The sequence below is a fragment of the Mustela putorius genome, unplaced genomic scaffold (assembly GCF_011764305.1).
Source record: "Mustela putorius furo isolate JIRA1106 unplaced genomic scaffold, ASM1176430v1.1 tig00000997_pilon_pilon_pilon, whole genome shotgun sequence".
NCBI classification, from domain to species: Eukaryota; Metazoa; Chordata; class Mammalia; order Carnivora; family Mustelidae; genus Mustela; species Mustela putorius.
The window spans coordinates 4,289,688-4,312,808 of NW_025421527.1; the positions used below are offsets into that span (position 1 = coordinate 4,289,688).

Here is a 23,121-nt window from a genome sequence, read left to right on the forward strand (position 1 = left end):
GCAGCCTGCTGGGCAGGAGACCCGTGAGGGATGGGGTGCAGCCCACGGGGCGGGCGGTGGGGGGGGCATGAGGCCCAGCCGCCGCGCCTCAGCATCTCCCCAGAGGAGGCTGCACACCTGTGCTTTTCCACACTGACCAATAATGGCAGAGAAATGAAGACTACACTTGTTTAATAAATTAAAAATACATCTTTACATCGTAGAACACAAACCCACGGAACGAGGGTAGAGGATGCTGGCTCTCTGAGTGGTAGGGCCTGGGTCGTCTCAGACGGGGTCTGTCAGCGGTCTTCAGTCTCCAGAAGAGAGAAGGCTTCCCCCAGTGGCCTCTTGGTAGCCACCAGAACCAGGTTTCTAGGAGAGAGCTCAGGACTGAAGATGGGCAGGAGCTCAGCGTGGAAGCCTGGAGAGAAAACAGCCGACTGGGTCATCCTCTGGCAGCCTGTGGGCGGAGCCCATCTCCCCCCAGGGAAGGCTTCAGGGTGTCTAAGCAGACCCAGTTCTCTACCAGGAATGTGATGTCCACTGTACATTCTCGAAGCCTGGGGTTCTGGCTTAAAATGCAGCTCGGGGTTGGAGTCTGATTCTGCAGGGATCTGCACTGACCTGGCTTCCACCCCCACGGCAGCCCAACAGGTGTGGGGGTTGGGGGCCTGGAGGAGGAGCCTCAGCACTCCGGCTCCACCCACCCTGCAGCCAGTCCCCCATGCCGGCAGGGCACGCCGCCCTCACCCTGCTCCTGAAGGTAGAGCAGCCGATCCAGCAGAATAAGCGACTCCACTAGCGGGGCAAGAAGCAGTGCCAGGCTGAAGAAGGCCACCACCCGGTTCTCCTGGGACAGGTGGGCCCGCAGGGCGGCCAGATTCAGTGGCAGCCGGGGGTCCAGCCCTACCCGCTGGAGCCCCCGCTGCACGTACCTGCGGGGGCCACAGGCGGCACTCAGTTTGGGTTTGAGAACCTCCACTGCCCGTCAAAACCATTCCTCATCCGACTGCAACCTTGCTTCACATGTCCCCCCAGGACACATTTTCAAACGTTTCTCTGGCTGTGAGAAGTCTGTCCAGTAGCAAATTAATTGCAAAATATATCTTCAGCCAGATCTGTCCCATTATTTAACTGTATTTTCAGCATTTCCCGCGCAAGAGAACGACAACTCCCTTCTAAAGAAATTTAGAGAACTGCCCGGAGACATCAACATCCACCGGCCAGGCACATTCAGGACTTCAGGATAAGCCAACAAGCAAGGCTGGTAGGGGAGTCAGACCTTCAGGTGGTGATGCCCCCTCCCCCCCCCACCTGCCTCCCCCCACCTCCCCAGCCTCACTCTTCGATCTTGAGCTCGTGGACCCTGGGGATCCCCTGCACGCCGGGCCGCCGGAGCTCAGGCCGGGCCCCCCGGATGACGGTCTCCAGCGCTGCCCGGTAGCAGTGGGTGCGGAGGCCGGGCCCTGATCTCCGCAGCCGCCCCGCATACTCCTCCAGCGCGTGGCACGCTCCCTCCCGCAGCCGGTAGGGCAGCTCGTGGCCTGGCAGCCCCGCCACCCACTGGCTCAGCGGGTAGCCACCGGGGTCACTCAGCTTCATATAGCAGCAGCCCACCGAGGCCAGTGCCACCACCTCCGGGCAGGAGAAGTGCCTCAGCAGGGTGACGCTCAGGTCCCCGCACGCGTGGAGGCCAGTCAGCAGCAGGCGGGCCCCGCCCCGAGGCGGGGTCTCCAGGGGAAGCAGCAGCTCCTCGCACAGGGCCGTGGGCTCTACCCACCTAACCACATGTTGTGGGGAGCAGCGGGGGCCGGCGAGGACCACCTGTGCGGGTAGGACGGAACAAGGGCAGGTGTAAGGTCTGTCTGCTGTCCCCGTGCCACCTCGGGTCACAGGAAGAGGTGTGTCCCCTGCATTCCTTCCCAAGGAGGGAGAGAAGCTGGGGAATGGGACAACTGAACCTTGAATCAGGAGCCGGGCTGAACTCTGGGCCCCTCCCAGGAACTGCAAACCTCCTCCCCAGAGTCCCAGTGCCCTCATCTGTCGCAGCCTGGTACCTGGCCAGCCAGCCGGCCGGCGGAGCAGAACGAACACACAGGTGGAAAGCACTTGGTAACCAGAAAGTGCCTTTAAGATCTGAGGAGGCTCCGATGAGAGGGGGTCCTCGGGCGGGGTGGGGGGCGGGCAGCAGGGTTAGAGTCGGCACCATCTCAACCCCAGGAGCGGGAAAGAGCAGGTCCAGCCAAGCAAACCCGGCCCGCGCCCCGGCTGCAGGGAAAGCGGGCCTACCTGTGGGCGCCTCTTTTCCTCCTTCTCCAGAGCCTGCAGGAGCTCCCGGTCCAGGCGCTGCGCTCTCTCCACCAGTCTCGGATCCCCTTCAACACTCTTCACCGTCAGCCCCAGCCCCAGGGACATGAACCGGGAGAGATGGCCCTGGGGTCACAAGAGCAAGGGCGGAGACAGCCCTGTCCAGTGCCCCTCCCCTGAGCGCCTCCCTTGAGGTGGCCCAGACCCCCAGAAAGCTTACCCGCCCTGCCAACTTCCACCACTCCCCGACACCTGCTTCCAGGGGCCTGTGGACACACAACCTGCCTCCTGCTTTCTGTCCCCACAACGCAAGAAAAGAAATCCCAAACCCCAAACCGCAGAATATTGGGAGTCTGACCCACCTGGCCTGAACCTATATCCACAACCTGGGTGCAGCCTGTGAGGTCACTCAGCTTCTTCACCAACTACAAGAGGCGGGAACAAAGCTCTCCTGGCCACCGGTCCTCGGTTCCCAGAGCAAACACCCACAGTGAGGGGGGAGGGGCGGCAGGGGGCCCAGGGAGATGGCAGGGGTTGGGGGGGAGGGGCAGGGAAGAGAAAGGAGATGGGGAAACCAAGATGGAGGGCGCTGACCCCAGGCTCAGGCTCCACTCCCTGCTCCTCTTAGTACCAACAAGCAGAGGAGCCCCCGCGTGAAGCCCAGATCGGACGGAGGCCGTGGGAAACGGGAAGAGGACAGTGATTTGGACACAGCCGCCAACCAGCCCATCCAAAGGACGAACACGTGACCCAAAGGCAGCCTCGAGGCAGGATTATGGCATGCCTGCCCAGGGCCATCCCGCAGGGGACACAAGGTGCCCACACCCCAGTAACCCGCAGCGTGTGCTCCCACACGCCGCTGCACGCCAGCCGCCTCACCTCTCCCAGCCTCCGGATCTCGTGCTGCTTCTTGGGCCTGACGTGTTTCCGGAACGGAGCTGTCAGGCGGGAGCTCTGGCTGGGGTTCTCCAGGAACTCGGAGGGGGTCTGAAACCCAGGTGTCCGGGTAAAGGCCAGGGCACAGGCTGTGGACTTCAGGGCGAGCAGGGAGAGGGGCCACACCGAACTGTACCTGCGACAGGCCGGCCGGGACACCAGTGAACAGCTCCATTGCAACCCAACTGCACCAGTCTGCAACCCAGGAAGCCCCGGGGAGACTGTGAGCCTGAGTCCCCCAGCCCGGGGCCCCTCTTGCCCATACCTGACCACTTCCCCTTCCCCGGGCACCCCCAGCAGCTGTGTGGCCAGCTGGGGAGGCTTCAGTCCATCCAGCGCTTCCTGCCATGAGCCTGGGAGTGTGGCCCACAGGTTGTCTGTGAAGAATTCCTGCAGGAGGGGAGAAGCGGGCTGGCCACTGCCCTCCCCACTCCTCCCGGCCCCTCCAGACACAGGGCCGCTGGCTGAAGCCGGCAGGTGCCCCCTCCCCAGCCTGGTCCCTGCTCCCCCACACCCCCAGGGGCCCAGGCAGCATCCTGGACCTGCCTCTCCTTGCTGCACTTCCCCCGCCTGCGGCTCTGTCTGCTCCACACAGCTGAGCCTGAGAGTGGGGCCAGCGTCTCACCGCGGCACGGGCAACAGCTCAGTGACCGGCCCGTGGTGTCAGCGCTGCCGCTGAGCACTCCGCCGTCATGCCACGGAACACTGCGCGTGCCAGACGTGGTGTGTGACAGAAGGCATTCTTGGTCACACGCTATTCCCCACCCGTTCTGGAGTTCTGCTCATGCACCAAGCTCTAGTCTAGGCTCAGAGGACACACAAAGAAACAGACACTGTTCTTGTTCTCGAAAAGCTGACATTAAAAAAAAAACCAAAAACGTAACTCCAGGAAGCATCGAATGCCACGCAGACAGTAAAACCCTGATCAGGCGGGTTTGACGGAGTCCGAGAGAGCACTCCAGAGAGCACCAGGGACGGCTGGTGTGAGGAGCTGGCGCTGGAGCCCAGACGCGGATGAGGGACACACAAAGGCAGTAGTTGCGGGACGGAGGGAGGACGTGGGGGTCAAAGACAGCAAACTGCCAGTTATAAACACATCTCAGAGAAGAAACGTATGGCAGGCTGACATAGCTAACAATACTGGGCTGCATATGTGACAGTTGCAGAGGGTAGATCTTAAAAGTTCTCCAAAAAAAGTGGATCTCCCTTCAGCTCAGGTCATGATCCCAGGGTCCTGGGAATCAAGCCCCAAACTGGACTCTCTGCTAGCAGGAAGCCTGCTTCTCCCTTTCACTATCTGTGCTCTCTCCCTCTCTCAAGCAAATAAAGTCTTTAAAAAACTCCGCTAACAGGAAACACTTATCAAAGACTTTAATATGCCAGGCGCTGTCCAAAACATTTTTCCTGTATTAATGCATTTAATCTTCAACCAAACCTGTAAGTAGTGGCTCAGCTCCCATCTTATACTGAAGGAGACTGCCACACTGCAGTTCAGTAACTTGTCCAACTCAAAAACCTAGTTAAGTAGCAAAGCTGGGACCTGAAACCGACTGGACTCTAGTTCTTGCCCCTAACCACTCTGTTCTGCTGCCTTCCTGTGCAGGAAAACATTCAGGCACACTACTAAGTGCAAAGGCCCAGGTGCCCACCATGTCTGTAGAACAGAAATCAGGCCAGAATACGTGTGGAGAGTGAACGTGGGAAAACCAGTGTGATGGCCTTCAAGTGGCAGCAGGAGACAGACTGTGCAGCATTTTCTAGGTAACAGTAAGGAGTTAAGATTTCATGAAAGCATCCAGGAAATAAGGCAGCATTTTTTTTTCTTTTGTAAAGATTTTATTTATTTATTTATTTATTTATTTATTTATTTGACAGAGAGAGATCACAAGCAGCCAGAGAGGCAGGCAGAGAGAGGGGAGAAGCAGGCTCCCTGCTGAGCAGAGAGACGGATGCGGGGCTCAGTCCCCGGACCCTGAGATCATGACTTGAGCCAAAGGTAGAGGCTTAACCCACTGAGCCACCCAGGCGCCCCTTCCTTTTTTTCTCTTAAGTAAACTCTACACCCAACCTGAGGCTCAGACTTACTACTCTACCACGGACCCAGCCAGAAGCCCCTCATCAGATGAAGGTTTTAAAGAGATCAATCGGGCTGCTTTGTGAAGAAGTGGTCATAGGACAGACACAGAGATTCGTCAGAAAGTGGTCCAGGAGCGAGGACGGTGGCTTGGCCCCCGGGGGTAGCGATGGAGATGGGAACAAACGGGTGAACTTGGTCTCTATCCTGCAGGCAGAGCTCAGGGAAGGCCTCGAGGGCACATCAGCGAAGGAGAGAGCTGCGTCTAGGGTGCTCCTGGGTCTGGGGGCCGAAAGCGTCTGTGGACGCCGGTGCTTCGGGGTCACCCACCGGCTCACTCGTGCTTCCCCGTGAGCCTGCAGACAGCGGTTACGACCACGGCGGAGAAGCCGGGGCTCGGCGGACCCGGCGAAGAGGGCAGGAAGGCAGCCCGACCCCGAAGCTCTAACTCCACGCCCCGCTGAGCCAGGGGGTTCAGCCACAGCGGGGCGGATTCTGGGACAGCGCGCCCGCGCCCAGGCCCGCGCCCGCGCCTTCCCCCGGACGTGCGAGGCGAGCAGCCGCCCCGAGGTCAGGAGTCCTCGCGCCCCCGCCCGCCGCGCCCAGCCCCGCGCACCCCCCGGGCTCACGATGATGTAGGCGTCCAGGATGGGGCGGTAGCGCGCCAGCACGCGCGTGAGCTTCCCCGCCAGCTGCCTCCGCTGCTCCGGAGAGAGGCCGCGCGCCGAGACGCCCGACATCCCGAGGGCCAGCCGGGGCGTCGGCCGCGAGCGCGCGCTGCGCGGGGACCAGGGTCGGGGACACGGGGGGGTGGGCCCTCGGCTCTCCGCACCCCCGACACCGCGTCCCCCGCCGGCCGCTGGGACAGAAGACCGGACGCGCCCCTGACGTCACAGCTCGCGACACGGCGCGGGCGCACACGTGGGGCGGGGCGCCGCGCACGGCGTCACAGAGGCGAGCCGCGGCGCCCGGGCCCGCCCCTCCCCGCCCCTCCCCGCGCAGTCCCCGCCTGCCCCGGAAGTGGGGCCGGTCCCGCGAGCGGCGTTTCTCGCGAGGCGCGGCCTCCCCACCTTCGAGTTGTACCTCCACGGGGCTAGAGGGGCCGGGGAGCGCATCCCGCCCCCGCCGCCCCCCACGCCGCCGCCGCCGCCGCCGCCGCTGCCGCTGCTCACGCACTCGGAGTCCCTGGCCTCGCTCCCGGAGGCGGGGGCGCTGCGGGCGCGCGCACGCCGGCCCCCGGCGCGGTCCAACCCGCGCGCCTACCGGCCGGGGCCTCGCCGGCGCGCGCCGACTTCCGCATCCAGCTCCCGGCGCTTCCGCTCCTAGCGGGGCCGCTGGGCGGTAGGTGGGGCGCGCGGGGCGCGAGGGGCGCGCGGGGCTCTCGGTGGCCGCCCCCCCCGGCGTGCCCGCTCCCGAAGGCGGCCCGCAGCGGCGGTTCCCCGGCGGGTGGGTGTTGTCACAGGGCCTGCGGCGGGAGCGGGGCTGCGTGCGAGGCGCGCTGGGGGTCCCCGCACCTGGGGCCGACGGAGCCGCGCGGGGGGGGGCGCGAACCTGACCCCCGGGTCCGGCCCCGCCACCGGCCGCACGAAGACCTCCGCGCCCGGGCGGACGATGGAGCTCCCGCGTTCCGGCTCGCGGGGCTCCGACTTCGAGCTCGTTGGCCCCGCAGCCCCCGCAGCCCCCGCAGCCCCCTCGGTTTCGGAATGAGACAGCTCGGCCGAGGGCAGGTGACCCTCGCGAGCCCTACCGCTGGGGAGCTGGGGGCCGCGCCAGCGTGCTGGCTTCCCGGCTCGGGCCGTGCTCCGGACGGCGTTTCCCGCACGCTGGCGGGTGGCTCTGCTGTCTTTCCAGCCTTAAGCCCCCGCAGGCGGGTCTTACCGTTCCGCAGGCGAGCCCGCTCGCTTACCAGGTTCGCTTTCTTCCCCAGGGTGTCCTCCGGTCCCCCCGATGTCGGCCCGGGGGGTTCGGCAGAGGATGAGTCCTCCGTCTTCCTGTCATCAGTAACCATTCTTCCCACCTGCGCCCTCGCCGTCCGCTGTTCTCATGTCTACCTTGCTCCTCAATCTGGATTTTGGTGAACCCCCCCCAAAAAAAGCAGTTGAGGGGAATGCCAAGCACCGTAAATTTGTCAGGAAGCGGCGACTCCTGGAACGGAGGGGCTTTCTGAATAAGAAGAACCAGCCACCGGGCAAGGCGCCTAAGCTGAACTCCGAACCTGCAAAGAAAGGGGAGACTTCGAGCGTGGATGGCGCTTGGAAGGTCTCTCCCCTTCCAAAAAAGAAGAGCGTTGCCTCCAGCAGTGGACCAGAGCAGTCCCTGGACAAGAAGGTTGCAGTGCCGTGGCTGACCCCAGCCCCTGCGCAGAAGGCCGGGACCTCGGTGGGGAAGGTGGATTTGCTGGGGGAGTTCCAGAGTGCCCTTCCAAAGATTAGGAACCATCCAGCGCGCCCCCACAAGAAGGGCCCCCAGAAGAACCTTACTCAGAAGAACGCCCCACAGAGCTCCTCCCAACCTCATTCAGACGATAAGTGTTCCGGAGCATCTCAGAAGATGGTGGCCATTGACTGTGAGATGGTGGGCACGGGTCCCAAGGGGCACGTCAGCTCCCTGGCCCGATGTAGCATCGTCAGCTACCACGGAGACGTGCTCTATGATGAGTACGTCCTTCCCCCCTGCCACATCGTGGACTACCGGACCAGGTGGAGTGGCATCCGGAAGCAGCACATGGTGAATGCTACCCCTTTCAAGGTCGCCCGGGGCCAGGTGAGAGGCATGGGGTGCGCTGGACACAGCGAGGCACAGGCCATTCCTCAGCCAGCGGGTTCAGCCTGGGAAGGAGGCAGGTGGACGGCCAGGCGAAGGGGGCTTCCTGCTGAGGTGAGGCAGGCTGAGAGTCCAGGAAGTTCCAGGTCGCTGCCGTGACCGAACGGGGGCAGCTGAGACCTACCTGAGCTCCCAAAACCAGTTCTCCTCTGGGAACTGGGAATCCACACAGGGAAGTAACCGCTGCCCAGGGGCAGAGCAACAGCCTCAAAGGGCGAGGGAAAGGGCTCCGTTTGGGAATGGTTGGTAGAGCTGGAGTTTGGGGCTGGGCATGGAGAGGTGGAGACGGTTCTCAAGCTTCAGTGTGGCAGGCATGGGACCTGTGGGGGCCGCCTGCGCAGGGTGCTGTGCACACCTGGGACAGGGAGCCTGAAGCAGAGGGGATAAAGCACATGGCGCAGGCGTGTTGGGGCTCTGGCTTCACTCACCCAGCACACCTCCCCGTTGTGGCCCGTGCTGGAGGCCCGGCGGGGGAGCGGCTGGTCTCAGGGGGCCTCCAGGGGGCGCCCGTGGTCCGCGTCAGTGGCTTCAGCTCCCTGTTCTCCAACCCAGCGGCTCTATCTGTTCTAGTGGTTGTGTTCTCGGTCTGACCCTCCAGGAGCTTCATCAGGGCGGCCGGGGGCCGGATCTTAGAGAGCACTTGGGAGGAAGGGCCGCACACTGTGGGCACCGCTGAGTAGGGTTGGAGAGAGGCAGGAGGTGGAATGGGTCTGAGATCTCAACTCCGCTTACCTCGGAGGAGGGCTGTGTGTCGAATGAACGCCCAGCGAAGGTGTTGGCGGCCGGTAAATGGCAGTGGTGGTCGGGAACCCGCAGGGACCTCGTTGATCGTAGACTCCCGTCCGGTGTTTGTCCTGACGCCCTTCCCGGTGCCTGTGCTGGGGTGTGAGGCTAGGGGGTCTGGCCCCGTTTGGGAGCTCCTGGGGGTTCTGCACCGACCACAGGACTGCCACTCTTGTTCACAAATGGGGCCCCACTTGGGGAATGGCCTTCAGACCTCACGGCACATTCTTTGGTGGTTCTCCTGCTTTAAGATCCTGAAATGGCGACAGGTTATTGCTTGGTCTCAGGACTCCTGTGAATAAGGTTCCCGGGCAGCAGGGGAACGAGTTGAGCAGCGGGGCTGGCGTCCAGGCCGCTGGACCGCTTCCCTCTGCAGCCCGAGTCTCTTTCGTAGCTCGTAGGCCCTTCCAGCATCTGACGGAAACCATAGACCCAACGCCCAGAAGAGCCCCACGTGCATAAACTATTTGCCTGTGACTTGGGACCCTGTTCCCTCCGCGCAGCCCATCTTCGACTGCGTTTGTCCAGCACGTGGGGTGGCTGGGGGAGTTCCCATAGCGGGCCTGAAAACTGCAGAGTCCACAAGCGTCTCACACGGGACTGGGATTTGGGACTGGGGCGACTTAGCCTGTCGTCAGGGTAGAAATAAAGGAGAAGATATGGAGCCGCTGCTAAATCCAAACCAGGTCATGTCACGGAGCTGGGCCTCAGATGGAAGACACCTTGTGGGGGGGGATGAGGCGGGCGAGTGCGTGGTGGAAGAGAGTCCGGAGGGACCCGTGGGCACGTTGAGCCTCCGGGACGCAGGACTCCCCACCCCCCCCAGCCGCCTCCGCCGCCTCCTCTGCCTCCTCACCCCCACATCCTCTGTTCCTGTTTCAGATTCTGAAGATCCTCACGGGGAAGATCGTGGTGGGACACGCCATCCACAACGACTTCAAAGCCCTCCAGTACTTCCACCCCAAGTCCCTCACCCGTGACACCTCCCACATCCCACCCCTCAACCGGAAGGCCGACTGCCCGGAGAATGCCACCATGTCCCTGAAGACTCTCACCAAGAAGCTTCTGAACCGGGACATCCAGGTAGCGACTCCCCAGATGCTGCGGGGCCCTCGGCGTGGGGGGTGGGGAGTGGGGGGCCCTCTTTGCTGCCTCGCTGCAGACTCTGGCCCCAGAATCACCCTGGACGGCGATGCGGGCGGGCCACCCTGATGGGAAGAGCTTGGCACAAAGGGGCCCCATAGTCTCTCCACCTGTATGTGGGGCCACGGTTCCTGTTCTCTGCTGCGCAGTGTCCTGGGGGTGGGGGGGTGTTTGGGAGAAGGAACATCTTCCGGTGTGTGCAGAAGCCCGGCTGGGAAAGGGAGAAGGCACAGCATGCTGCTCTGAGAGCCCGCGGAGTGGGTATCTCGGTCTCCTGTGTCACGCTTGCACGGGGAGGATGGCCCGCCTGGCAGGAAGGCGGCGCACGCCGTGTAGAGAGCGGCTGTGGAAGCGGGGAGGTGCCGGACTCGGGAGGTCCGCCGGGGATCTGGAACGTCGTGTGTGGCGAGCACAGAGCAGCGCGGCATGGAGAGCCCGCAGCAGGCCCCGGGGCGGGCAGGAGTGCGGGACTGGAGCCCGGCCTGCAAGGACCCAGCGGCGGTGGCGTGTCGGGCCGGGGGAGCCCGTCGGGATGGAGGAAAGAGGCTCTTATGGCTTCACGCTCTTGTCTCCCTCCCGTGTTCAGGTTGGGAAGAGTGGACATTCGTCCGTGGAAGACGCACAGGCCGCCATGGAGCTGTACAAGTTGGTCGAAGTCGAGTGGGAGCAGCACCTGGCCCAGAGCCCCCCGAAAGACTAGCGGCAGCGGGGGCGCTGCCCCCAGAGAACCGGGGCTCCGCCTGCTGGCGAGCTCAGCTGTGAGGGGGACACACGCCCACCCCGGGCTTAATACTTATGAGATCTCACGTCAGGCGTCGTGTCGTGTGTCTGGTTAAGGCCTCCAAGGAAGCAGGACAGCCCCACAGCCCCGCGCCGCTCCCCTCTTCCATGGTGCTAAGCCCGGGTCCCAGGGTGCCGGCCTCCAGCGGGCCTTCGACCTCCACGGGCAGGGCCCCTGCGCAGTGTCGCTGCCCCTGCTGCCTTATCACCGGGGAGGCTGCGGGTCCCATTTCACGCCTTCTGTTCTCAAGTAACGAGCAGCACCCCTCTCCCTCTCAAGTACCCTGGCGGGTGGCAGTGTGTCCCAGACCGCACTGAGCTGAGAGTCCCCGCCTGTCGCCCGTCCTTCTCACCCTGATCTCGGGAGGGCCCGGCCCGGGCAGGTCCAGTTCTTCGGGCTCCAAGGCAGTAGAGGTCAGAGCGTGACTGGGGAATCAACTTTTCTGACTGAGGAAAGCAGTCCCTTTCCTAAGGTCTTGGAGGGTTTGTTTAATGTAGATCCCCCTTGGTAGGTTAAAAAAGAATTTTAAGTGTTTTCGTGGTTTTTAGTCTTTTATCTCTAAAGACTCAAATTATTCCCTCGATAAACTTTTATAACAGAAACGTGTGTGCTGCTGTTGTTAGAGCTTCCCGTTAGAGAGTTTCTTCAGGAGGAGGCGCGCCTGGCTGGCTCAAGTCCGGCGTGCAGCTCTGGATCTCGGAGTAGTGAGTTCAAGCCCTCCGTGGGACATAGAGCTTACTTGGGGAACAGAAAAATCTTGGCATGCGGTCTTACGGGGCTGTGGCTGTGCGACGGTCCGCGGGTCTTGGCGGACGGCACTCTCGGCCCCCTTTCAGTGGAAGTCCTCAAGAAGCGACGACCAAGCCTTTGCGTGTGGCCCACATGCTCTGTTCCCTCGTCCTCGTCCCCGCCGCAAACCGAGCACGCCTGCAACGATGCCCCAAACCCCGAAAACGCCTTCCCGCAGAAGGGATGTGGCCAGCGGCGTGACTCGGTGGGCCTGTGGGAGGGACGGGCAGAGGGAGGGAAGGGTGCTTCGTGATGCCGGCCCGGTCGGTCCTGCTTGGGAAGGTGAGTCACAGGCCTGACCTCGTGTCCGGGATCACTGTGCACACTGTGTCTTGAGAGAACGCAGCCTTGGCGTCTGTTCCCGGACTTGTGCCCTCTTGACTGGCTGGTTTGGCTCCCGGGGCGGCATCCGCGTCACAGCCGCCCGTAGCAGGGAGTTTCCTGTGGCCACGCCAGACCTTTGCCATGGTCTTGCTGTCCCGTCCTGGCCGCAAGGGGTTGCCTGCCCAGGCGGCTCCGGGGCCCTGAGCAAGTTGGTTCCTGCTGAGCCCGACGTAAGGAATGTCTGTGACACTTGGGAGAGGTGCCAGGCGTCCTCACACACCTCCAGGTGCGAATCATCGAGGGCCGCACCCCAAATGGGGAGTACACGCGAGAGCAAGTGGGAGTCAACTTGTCATCCGTAGACTGGGAGCTGCCTGGGAAGGTCTCACTGGAGGTCGGCGTTGTGTGCGTCCGGGTAAACAGCCGGCGGCCCCTCACCCAGCCACCCCACCCCACCCGCCCCGCTCCCACCACGTCTGGTCTGGGTGCAGGGCTGGCCAGAGCCGTCTGCTCACCAGGAAGAAGCTGGGGCCCAGAGGACCTTGCAACCATTTCCTCCGTGTTTCCTCTCATCACAGTTCCTGGTTAGAGCCCAGCTTGCCCTGCAAGGCTGCATGGGACCCTCTACTCAAGTCCCCTTCCTTCTCTGCCCTGTTCCCAGGGTCCTGGCTTCCTCTGAGGGCGGCCAGCGCCTTGCAGATTGCCGCATGAGTCCAGACCACGTGTCTACGCCAAACGCCTGTCCCTGGGCTGGAGCCCGGAGCCCGTGTAGGGAAAACACGCGTTCCCGGTGATACTGCCTTCCCAGCGGGAGGGGGTGCTGGGATTCAGAGCCCCCTCTGCAGGTGAGCTTGGGGAGGGGCAAGACCAGGAGAGAGGTCTCCTGCTAGACGCCATCTCGGTGTTGTGAATCTTCATCAAACCAGAGGCTCTCACTGAGAAGGGGTTGGCGCTGCACACACAGCCCACCCCCGCCAGCGGCCACAGCCAGCCCACAAGGAGGAGCCGTTTGATTCCTAGTTTAACAGCATCACAGCTGACGATAGCAAGGTTCAACAGTGCTGGGATTAGGAACTTGCCCCAGGTCACAGGAGCCCAGATCCAAGTGTAGAGACAAATCCACATACGAAGGTGCCAGGTGTGTCCTGACTGTCCTCCCTCTGCAGCGAGCGTGTGGCTCCCGGAGCGCTGCCGTTCCCGGCGCCGGCAAGCAGCCTGTGGTATGAGAGCCGGTGACCTTACACCGGGGCCTGAGTGGGATTCTGCCATGTACTAAATGTGGCATCAAGGGTTCCAGCCTTGAAACCCTGGGACTCGGAACGCCTGGGTGGCTCAGGTGGTCAAGCATCCGACTCCTGGTTTCCACTTGGCTCCTGACCTTGGGCTTGTGAGTTCAAGCCCCGTGTAGGGCTCCACGCTGGGCAGGGAGCCTACTTAAAACCATGATGCTTGCTTTCTACCCGTGAGGTTAATGGCTGCTATCAACAGCAATGGTGTCCGTGGGTCAGGCAGGGTGCTTGGTGCTCAGTCCTCTGGTGCTTGTGCCGTCCTCACTGAGTCCGGTGCTGGCACTCTCACATGATAGCTGGAGAAGCCTAGGTTGACACAAGAAATGTCGCCCAGGCCCAGTAGCCCGTGCGGGTGGCAAGCCTCTGGTCTTCACCACGCAGCCTCTGAGAAGACTGGGAACCCTTCCGCTCAGATCCTGCTGATGCACCTGCTGGGGGCCGGGTGTGGGGCCAGACACGAGGGAAGCGGCGTGGTCTTTGTCCACTGGCCGCTCACCATCTGACCGAGGGACACCCGTCAGCTCACTTCAGACAGCCAGTGCGCCCCGAGACCGCTGTGGGATCTGAAGCAGGGGACCCATGAGGTCCCACTTGGGCTGCAGGAGGATAATGCTGGCCGCAGAATGGAAGCTGGATTGGAGAAGGGCCGGGAGACGAGTTCTGTGTGGATACTTCGGATGAGCGCTGAGGGAGAGCTGCACCGTGAAGTGGGAGGAGACCTGCGAGTGTCCCCGCGGAGGGAGAATCAAGAAGACCTAGAGGTCTGGGCAGGAAGATTAAAGACAGCCTTGATATTTCTGACCTGCGGGACACAGAGGCTGTCCTTCACCAACGTGAAGAGCCTTGGACTGGCAGGAGGGCTTCCTGTAGGAAGGTGTATACAGAAGAGCACAAGGCCGAGATCAGAGGCTTGGGAACACCCATCTTACAGGCCTGGAGGGAGGCCTGCTGGAGGCTGCCAGGGGCCAGAGGGCGACAGAAGAGTCTCCAGCAGAAAGGGGACAGTGTCCAACACCACGGCGAGGGCCAGTAAGATGAGAGCCAGGGAAAGGGTCTGCTTTTTGCATGAAATCGGGAGCTACAGCGGGCCCTGAAGGACGGGGAAGACGAGCTTCACCTTGACCATCAGTAGGGACCCTGGTCTTCTGGGACCGAAAGGAAGGTGGGCGGTGTGGGGTGGATGGGTATGTTTCTGGGCAGCCCCTGGTGACCTGGTTTGCTCACGAAATCAGAGTATGAGCCAGAAGCCAGGGGACAGAAGCTGGGAGCCGCAGAGGCTGATGGAGGGCCTGCGGAGGGCAGAGGCTGGGGTTGGAACCTGGGTTTGCAGTGGTGGTGCAAGCTGGCTGGCAGGTCTTCTGGCCTTGTCTGGCAGCCCAAATGCAGAAGTGGCGAGTTTATGTGGTTGGGGCAAGGGGAGGCTGGGGTGTGCTGGAGCCCGTGGACTTGCAGCCCTAGAGGGCCTAGAGAGGCTGAGCTGTTGAATGAGGGTCAGAGATGTCCCGTGGCCAGCTGTGGGCTTAGAGACCCAGGAGGGGCGAACCCGAGCTGGATCCTCAGGGACCTGGGCAGACGTAGCAGCGAGCGCCTTCGGGGGGCTAAGGCATCGCCAAGGAGCGTGCGGAGTCCTGACCCCTCCGTGGGAGCTGGGCCCGACTCGGTCTCATTCGCAGACCCGGTATTTGCAGCGTACCTCTTCCACACCCCTCCCCAGGACCATTAAATACATGATTGAGTCAGGAACAAGAGGACTAAGGCACCTGGAGGGCTCAGTCGGTTGAGCGTCTGCCTTCAGCTCAGGTCATGATCTTGGGGTCCTGGGATTGAGCCCTGCGTCCAGCTTCCCGCTCGGCGGGAAAACGGCTTCTCCCTCTCCCTCTGCCGCGTGCTCTCTCTCTTTCTATCTCAAATCTTAAAAAAAGAAAAAGAACAAGAGTACTAATGGAAGGCCCAGTTGATTATTTCTTTCAGCCTAATAGTCACTGATTTTGGCTGAAGTCACGTGTTTGTTATTCATTTGTCCAGAAATGGTTATCGAGCACCAGCTTTTGCCAGACACTGTTGTACGACCAGCAAAATCTACGTGGGGTTCCTTGCAGTGGGGGCCGATGAGTGCCGTGCAGGACAGTACGGAGGCAGGCAGGTGCACGAGGACACAGGACTGTAGGTGGGTTGTAGAGAGAAGAGCTCTCTGAGGACAGGACATGGGAGCAGGGGCCTGAAGAAAGTGAGGAAACCCATTGTGTAAACATCTGGGGAAGAACATTCCAGAAAGAGCAAGAGGTGCAAGGGCCCCGAGGCAGGCGTTCACTTGGCATGTTCGGGAGCAGCAAGCCCAGTGTCGCTGGAGCAGACTGGGCAGAGGAAAGGGTGGGAGTGGGGTCAGTGAGCAAGGCAGAGGGAAGCAGAAGCCACAGAGCCTCTAGACCATTGTAAGGACGCAGCTTCTCTCTGCACAAAATGGCAGCCACTGCAGGGTTTTGACAAAGGAGTGGTTTGAACTAACTCAGGGTGTAAAGGAAGCCCCCCTCCAGCCCCTGGGCTGCTGGGAAGGGAGAGAAGAGAGACAGAACCATGGAGCTCTTGCTCTGTCTAAGGAAGAGATGCTAGGAGCCCGGGCAGCGGTGGTAAGTGGTCTAATTCGAAACAGACTAGCTTCCCACACCTGGAGGATCTTTGGTGGGGGTGACCCTGAGCAAGTGTTTATTTTATTTTAAAGATTTTTATTTATTTATTTGATAGACAGAGAGAAATCACAAGTAGGCAGAGAGGCAGGCAGAGAGAGAGGTGGAGGAAGCAGGCTCTCCGCTGAGCAGAGAGCCCGATGTGGGGCTCGATCCCAGGACCCTGAGATCATGACCCGAGCTGAAGGCAGAGGCTTAAACCACTGAGCCACCCAGGCGCCCCAAGTGTTTATTTTATTGCCTTTCCTTTCTTTTCTCGAGTAAGCTCAACATCTGACATGGGGCTCGAACTCACAACCCAAATATCAAGAGTCGCTGAGCTGGCCAGGCGCCGCCCGAACAAATACCTAAATCCAGGCAGACATTTTGGCCTCTGAAGTCTCACCTGGGCTGTGTACGCACGGCACAGCCACCATGGAGTGCCCAGGGAGCGATCGCACCCTCGGGGGCAGGACCCAGTGTGGTCCGCTTTGGTGATTGGCCGCAGCCTCTGGCAGACAGACTGTGAGAGCTCGTCCAGGCAGTGATGAAATGCGTAAGGGCCATCTAGGGGTGTGGGGGGCCGGGCTTCCCCCCGAGGCCCTGGCTTCCTCAACCCCAACCGCCTTCGGAGCCTCTGCTCGGGTCCTGTCCCTCCTCTCTGCCCCCACCACTTGGCTGGGATGACCTGCAGGCTTGCGTGCTTAATAGGTCTGCTGTCTAGCCTCGCTCTGGGACACCCCCGACCCTGGGCTTTCTTGGAAAGGTTTATGTGACACGTCAGATTCTGAGAGAGGTGCAGATAGGGGGAAAGGCATGGAGAGAGGAGGCAGTTTTAAGAATTTGGCTTGGAGGGGCACCTGGGGGGCTCAGTGGGTTGAGCCTCTGCCTTCGGCTCAGGTCATGATCCCAGGGTCTTGGGATCGAGTCCCGCGTCGGGCTCTCTGCCCGGCAGGGAGCCTGCTTCCCCCTCTCTCTCTGCCTGCCTCTCTGCCCGCTTGTGATCCCTGTCTCTCTGTCAAATAAATAAAATCTTTAAAAAAAAAAAAAGAAGAGAAAAGGAGAATTTGGCGTGGAAAGACAAACACCTTTGTCTTCCAGGCTCAACCAAATTCCGTCCTAAAGGGTTGAAGAGCGGCTTTGGGACGGGTCAGACTGGAGACAGACCGCGTGGGGATGGCGCTCCAGTCTCCCTCGGCCACGCCTGCAGCGCTGGCCCGTCTGTCACAGCCTGAGCATTTCCACGAACCCAGTCGGTCTGGCCTGCCTCGTCAGGGCAGCTCCCCCCGAGGAGGGTCGGTCTGGTCTCCTCAGTCCCTTCTGCCCCATGGAATCCTGTTCGGTTGCTTCTTTGGAAAGAGTCCCTGAGATGGATCCAACCACAACCGAAGGAGGAAGAAGGGGGACTGGCCCTGCCCTGGGAGCCCGGGGAGACAGAGCCCACGCCCAGGACCCAGACGGAGGAAGAGGCCGATTGATAATCCAGCCTAGCAGCTCGAGGCCGGGCCTGGGGCTCCGGGCTGGGCTGGGAGAGTGGGTAGACGTGGGACGCTTTCCTGAAGGGCGAGCCGGTGGGGCTGCTGAAGGAGCACAGGGGCCTTCGGAGAAAGGGCCGAGTGTCTTGGTGGCTTCCTCCTAGGCTAGGCCCTGTCCTGCTCCATGCATCCCCTCCATCCAAGGCACAGAGCACTGCCTCCCTGCTTGGGTATCGGTTCCCTGGGGCTCCTGGAGGCCTAGCCCCAGGGGGTCTGGGAGCTCCAAAGAGGGGGTTGGGCCCCCAGAGACCACAATGCCCACAGCAGCAAGAAAGGCCTGCGAGTGTCCAGGACCCAGGCTGCCTCCCTCTCTGGGCCGGTTCCTGCAAGCTTGGCAGGAAGACGGTCCCACCAAAAGTCCAGATCATCAGGAGACCTGGGATCCCGAGGCTGACCGTCCCAGAGCTCTGGGGTTTAGGAGGCAGGAGACTACAAAATCCAGGCGATGCTGGCTGGCTCTCTTGATCCGCAGGGACGTGTCCCCGCGGGTCCCCAAGTGCTAATCGCCCCCCACCCCACAGATGTCTTCCTCAGGTTGGTGGAGGAGACACAGACGGGAGGGGGGGGCTTCGTCAGGGCAGCCTGGCCAGACTGCTCAGGCGCCAGCTTGGTGCCCTCCGGGAATCCGGGCAGGCGGGGAGGGCCCCTGTTGGCCGGGTCGGGCCAGGGGGTCATGGGCAGGGGGAGGCCGGAGACTGTTCAGTCTCTCTTTGACAGCTAATATTTTCCAGAGCTGGTGCCCGCAGGAGAAAGGAAATCAGAGCTTCCCACCTCACACATCTTTTTCCCATTTTGTTCATGCTGCCCAGGGAAAGCCATTAGGGGTAGGTCAGCCTGGGGCCTCCCCCACCGCCCACCTCTCCAGCCGGCTGAGGGAGGGGCAGGGATGGGGGAGGGTCCCTGGAAGGGGCCCGACTGTGAACTCTTGTACCCCTTCTTAGTTCCCTGTCCACTCAAGATGGGAGTGTAGGCACAGGCACCCAGACCCCCGGCTTCTGGGCTCCTCCCTCACTCGGCTCAAGTCCCCTGCACCCCTGCTTCTGTCTCTAGGGAGTCTGGCCCACTGGCCCTAAGGAGCATGGAGCCTAGGCCTGGTCTGCAGCAGGAAGTGCCCTGGGGTTGGGGACGCTGGCCTAAAGGGGGGGGGGGTCTGGCCTCCTCCCTGGAGCCAAGTGGGGGCCCAGACTGCTGGCTATCATGGTCTGGAGGCCGGCTGCCCTGGGAGCACCGAGGAGCCTGGAGGAGGACTCCTCCCGAAGCTGGCTGATTGCCTTTCTGAGGCGAAGCCCTCTGTTATCCTGCCCCTGCTCCCAGGGACGGTGAGCCCAGTGCCCTGGTTCTATCTTACCCAGTACTTCAAACGCCCCACTCTCTTCTCTGGGAACCTTGCCCCCCCCCACCCCTTTCCTCTTCAATCCTGGAGTCTGCTGCTCTGGCCTGGGGCCCACCCTCTGCAGTCCAGGCTGGAGAGGGAATGGAGCACCCAGCCAGTCTGCAGCCCTGCTGACCTCCTCCTCCTGCCCAAAGCTCCAGCTCATCTCAATGGGGAGGGGGATTCCTGGACCCGCGGCTCTTCTTCAGTTTCCCATCGTCAAAGAGTGGGAGAGGAGGCATCTGGGAGATGGCTCGGGATCCCCAGAACAGGTCTTGGGCTAGGCTGCAGGCTGTCCTTCTTTTCCAGGGCTGGCCACTGTCCCCAGGTACCCTGCAAACCCAGGGGTTCAGCCTGCCACACTTGTCACGGCTCCAGCCATCCCTTTCCTGCCCTGGGCTGCCTGGGGTTAAGGAACCGGGGCTGGGCAGAGGGTAGGAGTGACAGAGGGGTCTGGCCCTAGTCCCTGGCTCATAAAAGCCAAGAGGAGTTTAACCGGGTCACAGAGCTGCCTGACTTCTCCATCCAGCAATGCCCTTCTGGGGGGGGGGCGGGGGAGGCAGTCCCTCCGGAGGGGAAATGGGGGCCACCTCCGGCCAGGGTCAGGGTCAGGGTCAGGGCAGATGCTGGCGGCTGCTGTCAGCAGTGCCGGCCACACTGGCTCCCCCCTCCACCTTGGAGGTTCTCTAAAAAGCAGGACCGCAGAGTCGGGCTTGCTGGGCATCGGTGCCTGTCTCCACGGCGAGCTGGGAAAACCGGGCAGCGGTGTGAGTGGGGAAAGGCGAGGCTCTCTGCCAGGCCAGCAGGAAGCACCAGTCGGGGCGCTGGAACACAGGCAGGGGACAGAGAAGCACACGCCCCGGGGTCGAAGAACAAGGGCAGGGGCCTTCTGTGCTCTGTGCTGCCCCTGGAAGAGGCCAGCAGAGCTGGGGGCCTCTGGCAGGGGACAAGACTCGGTCTGGACACGTCCTCAGCCCGTGCGTCCGCACCTCCTCCCTCCTGTCTGCCCGGCCCAGCCCTGAGGAGAGCGTTGGCAGCTGGGAACCAGGTAGCAGAGCCAAAAACAACAGAGGAGCCGCCTGGCTGCCTGGGTGCTGCCCGGCCCCTCGCCTGCGCGGTGATTTCTCCCAGAGCCCACAGCCCTCCTCCCACCGGAGCCTCTGACCCTGCCTGGCCACACCTGCCTCCTGCACCATGGCCTGGGGCTGGCGCTGGAGGTCCCCGCCGTCCCTGCCTTCCCAGTCCAGCTGCCCCTTCGGGTCACTCAGGATTCTCAGCCCACACCTCCCCGGCTTGGGGTTGGGGCCGAGGGGGGGCCCTCTGCGGCTTTCCAGGTCTCAGACCCGGTCTCGCAGTGGGCAGGGAGCCCTTCTTCCCTGCTGTAACAGCAATCTGACGTGGGGAGAAGGGCTGGGTCCCCGAGCCCAGGCACACAGACAAGAATGGGACATTCCCCTCTGTACTGAGGGTCAGACCAGACCAGGAGGCAGACTGCTTGAGTTCACACTGTGCGGCGGGAAATCCTGCGGGCTTGGGGACCAGGGGAGACCAGGGGACACCACGGTCCTGCCCCAGCCACTCCTAGCTCTTACTCTACTCTTGCTGAACAGCGCCCCCCTCCCACGGCTCCCTGGCCCCGCAGAAGCTGTCCCTCTGCGGAGTGGAGAGACCCTGCCTCACCTGGGTTCAGTTTCTGCCGGTCTCCCAGCCGGCAGCAGAGGCGGTAACTCTGCTGGGGCGAGGCTCTTCTTCAGTGCTGAACTCGGCCATGGACTCCCCTTGGCCCGGCTGGGGGAGAGGAGGGAGGGGTTCGCGACTCTCCCACTCTCTCCATCCCCAGCTGGGCAGGTGGTCCCTCCTGCCCCACCCTCAGGGCGGGGGCGGAGGAGGGTGGGCAACCCTCTGGCACGCACACACGCGTGCTCACTCACGCTCACGCCCTCCGCCCAGCCAGAAGCGTGGCCCCCTCCATTCCTCTGCTGCAAAGCCAGCCACTTTCCTCGCAGCCTCACTGCCATAGGAACAAAGCCCCAGAAGGTTCGTTGCTCTCAGGCCTGTTTCCTCCGCACTCCACCCCGCTCTGCCTCTGCTCCCCCCGCTTTTCTCACCAACTCTGCACCCTTCCCCCCGTCGCCAAATCCCCGGGGCAGCCCCCGACAGGGGTATGACTGAGGTTCCTAGAAAGGGAGCATGGGTTGCCTGGGGCTGACCTGCATCAGGTTTGGTCCTAAGGAAAAGGCCAGCGACACTAGGAAATTCCTTCTCATTGATCCTGGTGGGGAAATTGAAACCAGTTGTTTGTGACTGAGTGACTGACGGGGGCTAAGCCCCTCCTTGTCGCCTGGCCCCACGCCTGCACCCTGCCCCTAGGCTCCGCCATCCTCCACTGTTAGCCTTCTTTCCCATCCCCCAATCCTCTTGTCCCCCCCCCAGTGTCCCCCCCATCCCCTTCCCTGCCTTTTCTCTAAGCCCCCTCCGCCTGCCTGCCCCCAGGCTCCAGTGGCAACCAGGGCTTCTGGAAGCTGAGACCTGCTTCCCAGCATCCTGCCCCAGACCCTCTACCCACCTCCCTCCGCCAGGGTTGGGGTGCAGGGTCTGGAGCTCAGGCCCAGAGCTGCCAAACCACAAACACTCACATCTGGAAAAAATTCCCCTGCCAGCCCCACTTCCCTTTGTCTTATTTCTGTCTTTTTGGAACTTCTGGCCGCCAGGCCAGTGGGGGGAGGGAGGAAGTGAGGGGAGGGGGTGGGCCCAGGCCTCCCTGCCCCCGCCCCAGGGAGCCCCTCTTCCAGCCGCCCCAGGATTCTCAGCCAGACCACACCCCCTGCGGCCCCCCTTCCCCCGTCTGCTCCTGTAGGTCTGGCCTCCTGATGAACGTCCTTTGGGTGAGGCTTTAACATCCTGAGTCACCAGGCTTGTGGGGGGAGATGGCCTGCCCTGGCCTTTCTCTCTTGCAGGAGGAAAGGTCGCCACCGAGCAGGGGACTGGACCCTCTGGGCTGGGGGCTCAAGAAGCTGATGTGAAGAGGAGGTGGGCAGACTGACCTGGCTGGAAAGGGGGGCGGGGAAGGCGGAAGGGGGTGCCGGACTGGGACTCGCTGCCTTGTTCCCTCCCCCAAGCCTCTCCTCATCCCTTGGCTGGGAGCCTGATTCCACTGTCAGAACCTAATCCCCTCCGTTTACCTACAGCAGTGAGAACCAGCCAGTGGGGGAGGAACACAGGCTCTAAGCACCCCCCAAGGACCACCCCTTCCCTCCAGCACCTCCGCTTTTGTCTGTCTTTCCTCGAAGAGCTCCGACCTGCTGCCCTCCCACTTCCAGAAGCCCAGGCCACCCCCACCCCCAGATGAGCCCTCCCGGACAAACCCTGAACCCTAAAGCAGCTGAAGCACCCAGCTCCCTTCTGGAAGCCCGAGAGCTGATGGGGTCTCTGTTTCACAGCCGCTCTGTCCCGCCCGCGCAGGGACAGCCCAGCTGCTTTACTGTTTCCCGGACACAGGCGTTACTCGTTACTCCGAGATTTCCCGCTTCACAGCCCAGGGGCTCCAGCCCTCTTCAGCCTTTGGTGAAGCCGCCAGCACCTCCCCCCACCACCGTTTGGCTCTATTCCTCCGACCCCTCCCTAGCCAAGGCCCCCAGCCCTCCAGACCGTTGCATGGCCCTAACCGAAAAGGGTTCAGGAGCTCAGTGAGCCTGTCCTCTGCTCCACCCATGGCCACGCTGGCGGGGAGGGGCCAGCTCTGGGACCAGATGTGGGGTTTTTCCTCCCCGCCTCGCAGGGAGCTGGGAGCGAAGCCCCGGGACAGTGGCGGAGGGGGGGGGGGGGGGCGGGTGCGGTGCGGCCGCGGGGCCACGTGCAGGCTGTCTCCGAGGGCACCTGGGCCGCAACATCTCCTGAGCGCCCGTCCGCCGGGTCCGCCTCCGCCGCTCTGCGGTTTGCAGCCTCGCATCTCCCGGCCCGTCTCCGGGGCTCCCCGCTTGACCTCCATCTGCTTCAGGCCCCCAGCCCTCCGCAAAGGGGTCTCGGCGGGGAGCTGGGCCCTGCCCCCTCCTTGGATCTCGCGCTCGGAAGCCGCCAGCGGAGGGCGGAGGGCGGAGGGCGGGCGCTCCTTCCGCCGTCGGATGGCGCGGGGTGGTGACACCTGAGACCCCGCTCCACCCCTCCCCTCCCCGGGGCACCCCGTCTCCCTCCGACACCGGCGGCAGCGCGGCGCGCTGGGCTCCGCGCCTCGCGTCCCCGCCCCGCTCCCCCGCCCCTGCGGCGATCCCCCGGGGGTTCGGGGAGCCGCGCGACCGAGAAAGCGCCTTAATAAAGAGCTCG

At 62.6% G+C, this 23,121-nt stretch overlaps 2 protein-coding genes and 1 long non-coding RNA gene across 9 annotated transcripts; 1 reads left to right on the forward strand and 2 right to left on the reverse strand.

Moving 5' to 3' along the window:
* Positions 1-154: 154 nt before the first annotated feature.
* METTL25B (methyltransferase like 25B) lies at positions 155-6,403 on the reverse strand. Of its 4 annotated transcripts, none has more exons than XM_045086715.1 (8): positions 6,383-6,403; positions 3,491-3,615; positions 3,169-3,276; positions 2,652-2,714; positions 2,272-2,415; positions 1,325-1,806; positions 733-917; positions 155-403 (listed from the first exon to the last, which is right to left on the reverse strand). In XM_045086715.1, the coding sequence occupies exons 2-8, from the start codon at positions 3,572-3,574 to the stop codon at positions 282-284; spliced, it is 1,188 nt and encodes a 395-aa protein (XP_044942650.1). In that variant the 5' UTR covers positions 3,575-3,615; positions 6,383-6,403; the 3' UTR covers positions 155-281. The 4 variants fall into 4 exon arrangements, with proteins under 4 accessions (XP_044942650.1, XP_004778535.1, XP_004778536.2 ...); XM_004778478.3 differs by lacking the exon at positions 6,383-6,403 and adding an exon at positions 5,929-6,182 and having other exon boundaries at positions 3,169-3,361; XM_004778479.3 differs by lacking the exon at positions 6,383-6,403 and adding an exon at positions 5,916-6,182.
* A 97-nt stretch (positions 6,404-6,500) lies between these two features.
* On the forward strand, positions 6,501-10,854 carry ISG20L2 (interferon stimulated exonuclease gene 20 like 2). Of its 4 annotated transcripts, none has more exons than XM_045086717.1 (4): positions 6,501-6,640; positions 7,227-8,062; positions 9,788-9,988; positions 10,635-10,854. In XM_045086717.1, the coding sequence occupies exons 2-4, from the start codon at positions 7,343-7,345 to the stop codon at positions 10,746-10,748; spliced, it is 1,035 nt and encodes a 344-aa protein (XP_044942652.1). In that variant the 5' UTR covers positions 6,501-6,640; positions 7,227-7,342; the 3' UTR covers positions 10,749-10,854. The 4 variants fall into 4 exon arrangements, with proteins under 4 accessions (XP_044942652.1, XP_044942654.1, XP_044942653.1 ...); XM_045086719.1 differs by having other exon boundaries at positions 6,511-6,644; XM_045086718.1 differs by having other exon boundaries at positions 6,624-6,745.
* On the reverse strand, positions 8,061-21,174 carry LOC106004294. The gene is made up of 3 exons (XR_006608563.1): positions 20,482-21,174; positions 8,855-15,142; positions 8,061-8,761 (listed from the first exon to the last, which is right to left on the reverse strand). It is a non-coding gene; the product is annotated as an uncharacterized LOC106004294 (long non-coding RNA).
* Between the last annotated feature and the right edge of the window lie 1,947 nt (positions 21,175-23,121).